Source organism: Nerophis lumbriciformis, linkage group LG39, assembly GCF_033978685.3.
Source record: "Nerophis lumbriciformis linkage group LG39, RoL_Nlum_v2.1, whole genome shotgun sequence".
Taxonomy (NCBI): Eukaryota; Metazoa; Chordata; class Actinopteri; order Syngnathiformes; family Syngnathidae; genus Nerophis; species Nerophis lumbriciformis.
The window spans coordinates 10,775,655-10,787,643 of NC_084586.2; the positions used below are offsets into that span (position 1 = coordinate 10,775,655).

The window sequence follows — 11,989 nt, forward strand, 5'->3', positions numbered from 1 at the left end:
ATTGTGTTACCGTATATGGGACACGCGCTAGAAAATGGATGGATAATGAAAAAAAAAAAAAAAACATTTAGTAAGAAAATATAAATTGTTCATCATGTTGCGTATATATGTTTTCCAAGCTTTCGCAGCCACATAAAAAATTTGAGGGCTTTTGTGTTTTGGCCTCAAAAAACAGGGATGTGACAAAAAGGGCATAACTATATATATATATATATATATATATATATATATATATATATATATATATATATATATATATCCCCTGAAGAGCAGGGAAACATTGTAGGGATGAAATAACATCTATGTTTTTTCCTAACCTGAGGAATAAATGTATGTACCGTATTTTTCAGAGTATAAGTCGCACTGGAGTATAAGTCGCACCTGCCGAAAATGCATAATAAAGAAGGAAAAAAACATATAAGTCACACTGGAGCCCGGCCAAACTATGAAAAAAAATGCGACTTATAGTCCGAAAAATACGGTATATATATATATATATATACATACATTTAGTAAGTACTTTATTGATGCATATTATTTCCAGGCGTTGGCAGGCCATATAAAATGACGTGGCGTGCCAGATCTGGCCCCTGGGCCTTGAGTTTGAGCCCTAGTACCACAGTTTGAGAATCACTGATATATTGTATTGATTTTTAAAATGCTTTGATTTTTCAGTGTGTGGCCCTCGGTGGAAAAACTTTGGACACCCCTGTTTCAGACCCTTCTGGTACCCGTTCTAGACTTTTAGTACCTCGGAAGATCAAGTGTGTCTTCATGGCGTCAGCCTCAGTGCAGTGGGGTGGACGTTGCAGATGTCAAACCAGTGCCGGTTGACTTCCTGCTGCGCCATCAGGCTGTTCCGAGGCAAGGAAGGACGTCGCCTGCGATCGCGGCCGCCGACCACCCGCCAGAAACGTGTGCCCTTCAGGAGGAAGATGGCGTTGTGGCTGTAGGAGAAGTAGGCGGCGTCAATGCTGCCTCCAGGATGGTCGTTACCGGACACTGGCGGGAAGACGTCTCGCAAGGGTTTGGGGAAACCTCCCGTTAATCTCTTAGACGCCACGTCAAAGGCGTACACCTGTTTGACCACATGACCAACTAAGATTAGTACACCTGTTTGACCACATGACCAACTAAGATTAGTACACCTGTTTGACCACATGACCAACTAAGATTAGTACACCTGTTTGACCACATGACCAACTAAGATTAGTACACCTGTTTGACCACATGACCAACTAGGATTAGTACACCTGTTTGACCTCATGACCAACTAAGATTAGTACACCTGTTTGACCACATTACCAACTAAGATTAGTACAACTTGAAAACTCCATGTTTTATTCTGTAAATTCTTACAAGAGTGTTTTTGAAGAAGTAAATCCGGGAGTCCCTCCGGTCATAAAAAGCCGTGTCGATCGGACCGGAGATTCCCGGAAAACCTTTGGAGATCTTTTTCGGATAGCGTTGGCCTTCTGGGTCCTGTTTGAAGGTCTGGTCGTTGTCGCTGTCGTACCTCCAGAAGTGTGTGCCTGTCAACAGGACTCACACTTTATCATCCAATTAAGTTAAAAGTGCCAAATCTAAGACGGACCATCAGTGAGCGAGCTCGGCCTATACCAGAGGTGTCAAAGTCGGTTTCACTGAGGGCCACGTTGCAGTTATGTTTCGCTTCTAACAGTGAATACTATTATTACACAATTTTTTAATGCATTTTATTAGTAGATTTTAAAAAAAAACAACTAAAATGTAAATTTAAATATGGTAAGTTGCAATAATGTCACCTCAAAATGTAGTGTATATTACTGTAAATTAAAAAACAGTACTGCTGTGTTTATGGCAAAAAAGTTGCCAGAATTTTACTGTAAAATTAGTTTATTTACTGTAAATTAAAAAAACTGCAATTTTACAGTAAAGTTTTGATGCCTGTAAAATTACTGTAAAATTTGTTTTTTTTACTGTTAATAAAAAAAACTTAAATTCGACAGTAAAATTTGGGCACCTGTAAAATTACTGTAGAATTAGGTTTTTTTTTACTGTAAATTAAAAAACCTGCAATTTTACAGTAAAGTTTTGGCACCTGTAAAATTTGTTGTTTTACTGTAAATAAAATAATGCAATTTTACAGTAAAAATTTTTCCACCTATTAAATGACTGTAAAATGTGTTTTTTGTACTGTAAATAAAAACCAGCCATTTCACAGTAAAGTTTTGACACCTGTAAAAACAATTTTTTTTACTGTAAATTAAAAAAACTGCAATTTTACAGTAAAATGTTGGCACCTGTAAAATTACCGTAAAATGTGTTGTTTTTTTGTAAATTAAAACAACTGCATTTTAACAGTAACATTTTGGCACCTGTAAAATTACTTTAAAATTTGTTTTTTACTGTAAATAAAAAAAACTGCAATTTTACAGTAAAATTTTGGCACCTGTAAAATTACTGTAGAATTAGGTTGTTTTACTGTAAATTAAAAAACCTGCAATTTTACATTAAGGTTTTGGCACCTGTAAAATTAACGTAAACATTTTTGTTTTACTGTAAATAAATAAAAAAATAATGTTATCGTAAACTTTTGCCACCTGTAAAATTACTGTAAAATGTGTTTTTTGTACTGTAAATAAAAACCAGCAATTTTACAGTAAAGTTTTGGCACCTGTAAAATTAGTTGTTTTACTATAAGTAAAAAAACTACAATTTTACAGTGGGCACCTGTAAAATTACTGTAGAATTAGTTTTTTTTACTGTAAATAAAAAACTGCAATTTTACAGTAAAATTTTGGCACCTGTAAAATTACTGTAAAATTATTTTTTTTACTGTAAATAAAAACTGCAATTTTATAGTAAAATTTTGGCACCTGTAAAATTACTGTAAAATTTGTTTTTTTTTACTGTAAATAAAAAACTGCATTTTAACAGTAAAATGTTGGCACCTGTAAAATTACTTTAAAATATGTTTTTTTCCTGTATATAAAAAAACTGCAATTTTACAGTCAAATTTTGGCACCTGTAAAATTTGCTTTTTTTACTGTAAATAAAAGAAAATGCAATTTTACAGTAAAATCTTGGCACCTGTAAAGTTACTGTGAAATTTGTTTTTTTACTGTAAATAAAAAAACCTGCAATTTTACAGTAACATTTTGCACCTGTAAAATTACTGTAAAATTAGCTTTTTTTTAACTGTAAGAAAATCGGCTGATATTGATCGGTGACCCATCGATCGGCACATCCCTAGTTAAACGCATACAAGTAGGAAGTCTACCTTTGAAGAAGTAAATAATGTCTTTTTTCCGAGACCACACGTGCACGAAGGCATCCACTCCGTCTGCGGGGAGTCCATGCCAGCCAACCTGCATGGACACCGGATCCCCGTACCGTGTGCGGTTGTTCCTGTTCTCGTACAGCCAGTACCAGCCCTCCCTCATGAAGTAGGTGTTAAAGCGGACCACCACCTCGCCATAGGGGGTCTTCTCCCTTCTGATCCAGTCAAACACGGTGCTGAATCTGCCCTGGCAGCCCCCTGCAGGCCACAAGGAACAGAATACAGTTGAGAGACTTTTAAAGGGGAACATTATCACAATTTCAGAAGGGTTAAAACCATTAAAAATCAGTTCCCAGTGGCTTATTTTATTTTTCGAAGTTTTTTGCAAAATTTTACCCATCACGCAATATCCCTAAAAAAAGCTCCAAAGTGCCTGATTTTAACCATCGTTATATACACCCGTCCATTTTCCTGTGACGTGACATAGTGATGCCAACACAAACAAACATGGCGGATAGAACAGCAAGGTAGCGACATTAGCTCGGATTCAGACTCGGATTTCAGCGGCTTAAGCGAAATTGAAGAAGAAACTGAAGCTATTGAGCCATATCGGTTTGAACCGTATGCAAGCGAAACCGACGAAAACGACACGACAGCCAGCGACACGGGAGAAAGCGAGGACGAATTCGGCGATCGCCTTCTAACCAACGATTGGTATGTGTTTGTTTTTAAGTGTTGTAATGTTTTTAAGCTAAATTATTGGTAAACACAGTTTATGTATAATAATTTACGTAAAACCACGAGTAATGAATAAAGTTTTCATCAATTAATATATTCTGTAGACATACCCTCATCCGCTCTCTTTTCCTGAAAGCTGATCTGTCCAGTTTTGGAGTTGATGTCAGCAGGCCAGGGAAGCTAGGGTCGATATTCTTCTCTTGATCATCTTCGGTGGCATAAGGGACGGTGTGAGCCAAGACATCCAGGGGGTTTAGCTCGCTCGTCTGCGGGAACAAACTGCCGCCATTGCTTGCCGTGCTACCGAGGTCCTTTGTCCCTGAATAGCTCACACACTCCGGCAGATTCAATGGGGGTCTGGCGGCAGATTTCTTTGACTTTATCGTTGGAAATGCATCTGCTTTGAGTGTCGCAAGATATCCACACAATCTTGCCATCTCTGTCGTAGCATAGCTTTCGTCGGTAAAGTGTGCGGAACAAACGACTGACCATTTTTGTCGGCTTTCCCCACACCCTCGTATTTTGAACACATTTCGTCCAATTTCTTGCCACTTTCGCATCTTTGGGCCACTGGTGCAACTTGAATCCGTCCCTGTTCGTGTTGTTACACCCTCCGACAACACACCGACGAGGCATGATGTCTCCAAGGTACGGAAAATAGTCGAAAAAACGGAAAACAGAGCTGATTTGATTCGGTGTTTTTAATGTGTTTGAGAAAATGGCGGATTGCTTCCCGATGTGACGTCACGCTGTGACGTCATCGCTCCGAGAGCGAATAATAGAAAGGCGTTTAATTCGCCAAAATTCACCCATTTAGAGTTCGGAAATCGGTAAAAAAAATATATGGTCTTTTTTCTGCAACATCAAGGTATATATTGACGCTTACATAGGTCTGGTGATAATGTTTCCCTTTAAAAACACAAAGATCCTGAATGCTCGGTCTTACCGTAGAGGTTCTGGACCGCTTTCCTGTCCGTCCAGTCCATCTCAAAGCTGGACTCCTGGGGTAGGTAGCTGGGTTGCATGATGGATCCAGCTCTGTAGATGTGAGGCAGTCCCAGAACGTGGCCGATCTCGTGGACTGCCACCTGAAAGATGCCACAGTCAAAAACGGCACACCCTAAAGATTCCGTTGAAGTGTAAAAGTCTAGACCCCACACCTTAAGGAGGCTGATTCCGCTGCCGGCGTTTGGACTGGTGAAATGTTCGTCGTCGTCAAAGTGGATGTCACCCAGGAACCAAGCGTGGGCAAATTCTTGACCTGTGCCATCAAACTTCTGATTGCAACCCAGGTGTCTTCCTAAATCCAACGAGTCAAAGGATGTTGTTGTTTACACCGTCACAAGCACTGCACACCGGAACAATCAGGACTACGGCGCACCTGTGCCGAAGCCGAGCCTGATGTCGATATCTTCCAGCGGCGAGCGGTTATCCTCCAAGAACTCCAGCGGCGACACCTCGCTCCACATTCTGAAAGCCAGCCTGAAGACGTACCTCTGCTCCTCGACGGACAGCTGACTGCTGTAGCCTTCGCCCATAAGCCTCCACCTCAGCACGGTCTTGCTGAAAGCCACGTGTCCCACCTCGCTCACGTCTCGCTTGCGTCTGCTCTTAGACACCAGAGCGGACAGGTGGCGTTTCTTGCTTACCACCGCTTGGCTCGGACGTCTGGTGTCGGAGCTATTCTGAGAGGTGTTCGTTGACGCGGTTGTGTTGGTGTCGACAGAGAGATCACTTTTTGTGTCGGTAATGTTAAGTAAGTCTGAATCATTAGCAGCCAACCACGTGTCGCTTGCCGTGTCGTTACTCTCAGTGTCCACATCGGTGATGTTTTCCACATCTAAGTCCTCCTCGGGTGCCTCAGGGGGGTTGAGGTCCAGCTCTTGGTCGGGTACGCCACACCTGGGCTTGTTCATGGCCACCTGGGTGGCTTGGTCGAACACCCCGGTCACAGGCAGACCCGACAGCCGCTGGAAATCTTGAAGTGCTGAGATAAACGCTCGACTTTCGCCGTCTTGAGGACGATCCCTGGAATGGGGCACTGAGGAGCCCTCCTGGATTGTCGCTTGAAGCTCGTCAAGGTAGTCTTCGTCCTGATAGTCCTGGTCCCGCGTCTCTTCCCACCTCACCGGCTTCATGAAGCCGTACCTGGAGAGGAAGAGCTAAAACGGAGAGAAAGACTCAGTAGAGCATACCAGTCAAAGCAAGATGGTCCATCCTTTTGAAATATTTGACTAACCCAGTGGTCGGCAACCCAAAATGGTGAAAGAGCCATTATGGACCAAAAATACAAAAAAAAAATCTGTCCGTAGACGCAAAAAATTAAAGCTTTGTATAAGTGTTATAATGAAGACAACACATGATGTAAGTGTCTGTATTAGCTATATTAGCCTACTATCAAAATTACTTTAAAAGTCTTATATGATGTAAGTGTCTGTATTAGCTATATTAGCCTACTATCAAAATGACTTTAAAACCTTACATTAGTGTTATAATGAAGGCAACACATGATGGAAGTGTCTACATTAGCTATAATAGCCTACTATCAAAATTACTTTAAAAGCCTTACATAAGTGTTATAATGAAGGCAACACATGATGTAAGTGTCTACATTAGCTATAATAGCCTACTATCAAAATTACTTTAAAAGCCTTACATAAGTGTTATAATGAAGGCAACACATGATGTAAGTGTCTATATTAGCTATGTTAGCCTACTATAAAAACATTTACTTTAAAAGTCTTCTCTAAGTGTTATAATGAAGGCAACACATGATGTAAGTGTCTATATTAGCTATATTAGCCTACTATCAAAATTACTTTAAAAGTCTTCTCTAAGTGTTATAATGAAGGCAACACATGATGTAAGTGTCTATATTAGCTACAATAGCCTACTATCAAAATGACTTTGAAATTTTTCTCTAAGTGTTATAATGAAGGCAACACATGATGTAAGTGTCTATATTAGCTATAATAGCCTACTATCAAAATTACTTTAAAAGTCTTCTCTAAGTGTTATAATGAAGGCAACACATGATGTAAGTGTCTGTATTAGCTATATTAGCCTACTATCAAAATGACTTTAAAAATCTTATATAAGTGTTATAATGAAGGCAACACATGATGGAAGTGTCTATATTAGCTATAATAGCCTACTATCAAAATTACTTTAAAAGCTTTACATAAGTGTTATATTGAAGGCAACACATGATGTAAGTGTCTATATTAGCTATATTAGCCTACTATCAAAATTACTTTAAAAGTCTTCTCTAAGTGTTAAAGCAACACATGATGTAAGTGTCTATATTAGCTATAATAGCTTACTATCAAATTGACTTTAAAAGTCTTCTCTATGTGTTATAATGAAGGCAACACATGATATAAGTGTCTATATTAGCTATATTAGCCTGCTATCAAAATGACTTTAAAAGTCTTCTCTAAGTGTTAAAGCAACACATGATGTAAGTGTCTATATTAGCTATAATAGCCTACTATCAAATTGACTTTAAAAGTCTTCTCTAAGTGTTATAATGAAGGCAACACATGATGTAAGTATCTATATTGGCTATATTAACCTACTATCAAAATGACTTTAAAAGTCTTCTCTAAGTGTTATAATGAAGGCAACACATGATGTAAGTGTCTATATTAGCTATATTAGCCTACTATCAAATTGACTTTAAAAGTCTTCTCTATGTGTTATAATGAAGGCAACACATGATATAAGTGTCTATATTAGCTATATTAGCCTGCTATCAAAATGACTTTAAAAGTCTTCTCTAAGTGTTAAAGCAACACATGATGTAAGTGTCTATATTAGCTATAATAGCCTACTATCAAATTGACTTTAAAAGTCTTCTCTAAGTGTTATAATGAAGGCAACACATGATGTAAGTATCTATATTGGCTATATTAACCTACTATCAAAATGACTTTAAAAGTCTTCTCTAAGTGTTATAATGAAGGCAACACATGATGTAAGTGTCTATATTAGCTATAATAGCCTACTATCAAAATTACTTTAAAAGTCTTATACAAGTGTTATAATGAAGGCAACACGTGATATAAGTGTCTGTATTAGCTATATTAGCCTACTATCAAAATGACTTTAAAAGTCTTATATAAGTGTTACATATGATGTAAGTGTCTATATTAGCTATATTAGCCTACTATCAAAATTACTTTAAAAGTCTTCTCTAAGTGTTATAATGAAGGCAACACATGATGTAAGTGTCTATATTAGCTATATTAGCCTACTATCAAAATGACTTTAAAAGTCTTATATAAGTGTTATAATGAAGGCAACACGTGATGTAAGTGTCTGTATTAGCTATATTAGCCTACTATCAAAATGACTTTAAAAGTCTTATATAAGTGTTACATATGATGTAAGTGTCTATATTAGCTATATTAGCCTACTATCAAAATTACTTTAAAAGTCTTCTCTAAGTGTTATAATGAAGGCAACACATGATGTAAGTGTCTATATTAGCTATATTAGCCTACTATCAAAATGACTTTAAAAGCCTTACATAAGTGTTATCATGAAGGCAACACATGATGTAAGTGTCTATATTAGCCATAATAGCCTACTATCAAAATGACTTTAAAAGTCTTATATAAGTGTTATAATGAAGGCAACACATGATGTAAGTGTCTGTATTAGCGATATTAGCCTACTATCAATATGACTTTAAAAGCCTTATATAATGAAGGCAACACATGATATTGAATATTCAATAACATGGCAAATTCTTGCATCCAGCACACCTTACAATAGTGGTAATAAAAGATGCAACCTATGCTTGAAAGAGAAACTGTTTATTATTTACCGTCCAGACCTGTCATCCCTCAACAAGCGCAGCGAAATTGTAACAACATGCCGCCATAGACGGAAACACCTCCTAGGTAACACATGAGCCAATCACCACGCCCCTAGGCCAGCCTGTACCCACCCACTCTGTGCCCTATATAAACCATGGTATGCGAATGCTCCCATTAAAATCTCCTGATGATTGAGGGTACCCCCCCTCATGAAACAGGCCTGTAGAGATGAAATAGTCTTGTGATTTTTTTCCCACACATACATATATTGCGCTCTACTACGGTATCGAGCACTATTTTTTGGATAACCTTATTAAGACATATATATAATATATATATAGATAATATATATATAATATATATATATATATATACATATATATATATATATATATATATATATATATATATATATATATACATACACATATATATGTATACAAATATAATACTAAAAAAAGAAAACCAAAAAATATCATATATATATATATATATATATATATATATATATATATATATATATACATACATACGTACATACATATGTTTACATACATTATACATATATATATATATATATATATATACACACATACATATGTATACACATACAATAATAAAAAAGAAAACCAAAAAATATCAAGTCACAGTATCACAGTATCAATAATAATATTAATAATATATATATATATATATATATATATATATATATATATATATATATATATATATATATATATATATATATATATATATATATATATATATATACCCCCCGTGACCCCGAAAGGGATGGATGGATGGATGGATGGATATATATATATATATATATATATATATATATATATATATATATATATATATATATATATATATATATATATATATATATATATATATATATATACAGATATATGTTTATGTTTTCTTTATATTATTTTGAAATAATATATAAAAATTGTTATTTAGATTTTTTTGAGCCCCCTGAGTGGATACCAACATATAGTTTTTGCTCTGACATTACAAGAATTCATAACTCTCTGCCATTTTTAGTTTATAAAAGTAGATCTCAGAAGAAAAAAGGTTGGAGACCCAGTTTTTTGTTCTTTTTTAAGTGGCTGACATCTGTACAAGAAATGATGAAGTGTCCACATCCTAATAAGTCAAATCCTCAGATAAACGCCATTGTTTCTCGGAATATAAGTAGTACAGATTACTTATTCCTTTTACTATTACTACTGCTAAATATGCACAAACAATAGTGAAGATAATTTAGTCAAAAAATCATAAATCAGTACCAAATTTTTATGGGCTCTTCTTTCTTTACTTTTTGCATAATATTGCACGTTTTATTTTTTTAAATAAATACATTTTTGATGAAGATTTGCAGTGGCTGTAATGCGCATTACAGTTTTATTGTCATTATGTGGTAAGGTTATCTAAAAACCAGTATCATTTAACGTACAAATAGTCAAAAAAGTCTCATTACCTCTGCGGAGTATTTGTCCGTGATGGTCTGAGCTTGTTGCGAGTTGAACGTCTGTAAATCCGAGTGATCCCGACTATGGAACAGTTTTTCTGTGTCAGCAATTTGGCCGACACTTGTCCACAGAAGCAAAGTAATCAGCTGGATGGAAGTCAGCATCGTGGGGTTTAGTGAGGACAATTGTTTGGGTTTTTTTTAACCTGTGCGTCTATTTATAAGACCACCCAGCACAGGTGTGGTCCCGCTTCTCCCTCACAGGTGTGTGCGAAAAGCAAACTTACTGTACCGTCTGTCGGGTTTGACCCAACAGTGTGGAAGAGTCGTAATACGCTTCGTCGGTTTTGGAATGAACACACACACACGGACTTTGCTTTGAAGGTTCCACAGTGAAGCAACACTTTAATTCTGTCTACTGAGGGCCGCACACTGACAAATTTAAGCATGCCATTTTGATATTTTTGATTTTCAAAACCAATACAATATACAGATTGTTTTAACCTTTGGGGTACTGCACTTTTTTTGGAATTTTGCCTTTAGTTCACAATCATTATGGAAGACATGACGACAGATGTATTTTTTTTAATGCATTCTAAATATCTTAATTAATAGCGATCAAAAGTCCGCTTACAATGGAGCCTTTAGGAGCTGCTCTATTCTGCATTTAAAGCCCTTAAAAAAACATCCAAACACCTCCATTAAGATTTTGTGTGTAAGTACAGTCGTGGTCAAAAGTTTACGTACACTTGTAAAGAACATAATGTCATGGCTGTCTTGAGTTTCCAATCATTTCTACAACTGTGATAAAGTAATTGGAGCACATACTAAAAACATTCATAAAGTTTTGTTCTTTTATGAATCTATTATGGGTCTACTGAAAATGTGAGCAAATCTGCTGGGTCAAAAGTATACATACAGCAATGTTCATATTTGCTTACATGTCCCTTGGCAAGTTTCACTGCAATAAGGCGCTTTTGGTAGCCATCCACAAGCTTCTGCTTGAATTTTTTGACCACTCCTCTTGACAAAATTGGTGCAGTTCAGCTAAATGTGTTGGTTTTCTGACATGGACTTGTTTCTTCAGCATTGTCCACACGTTTAAGTCAGGACTTTTGGAAGGCCATTCTAAAACCTTCATTCTAGCCTGATTTAACCATTCCTTTAGCACTTTTGACGTGTGTTTGGGGTCATTGTCTGCGCCCAAGACCCAACCTCCGGGCTGATGATTTTAGGTTGTCCTGAAGAATTTGGAGGTAATCCTTTTTCATTGTCCCATTTACTCTCTCTAAAGCACCAGTTCCATTGGCAGCAAAACAGGCCCAGAGCATAATACTACACCACCATGATTGACGGTATGCATGGTGTTCCTGGGATTAAAGGCCTCAGCTTTTCTCCTCCAAACATATTGCTGGGTATTGCGTCCAAACAGCTCAATTTTTGTTTTATCTGAGCAGAGTTTTCCTCCAGAAGGTCTTATCTTCGTCCGTGTGATGTCTCACTCATGACTGTGAACAGTGCCGGCCCAAGCCTCCATGGGGCCCTAAGCAAAATTTGATTTTGGGGCCCTCTATTTCTGCCAATAATATTGATTGTTGATCATTCACACACCTACTATAAACTCATTGCGGCTCTGGCAGTGTTGTTTACATTATCCTATTGTCAGCCTGGCATGTCTTTACAAAT

At 36.8% G+C, this 11,989-nt stretch overlaps 1 protein-coding gene across 1 annotated transcript; it reads right to left on the reverse strand.

The window, feature by feature from the left end:
• Positions 1-772: 772 nt before the first annotated feature.
• On the reverse strand, positions 773-10,479 carry mmp21 (matrix metallopeptidase 21). Its single transcript, XM_072912675.1, has 7 exons — positions 10,313-10,479; positions 5,382-6,162; positions 5,161-5,300; positions 4,947-5,088; positions 3,263-3,520; positions 1,360-1,532; positions 773-1,078 (listed from the first exon to the last, which is right to left on the reverse strand). The coding sequence occupies exons 1-7, from the start codon at positions 10,466-10,468 to the stop codon at positions 773-775; spliced, it is 1,956 nt and encodes a 651-aa protein (XP_072768776.1). The 5' UTR covers positions 10,469-10,479.
• Between the last annotated feature and the right edge of the window lie 1,510 nt (positions 10,480-11,989).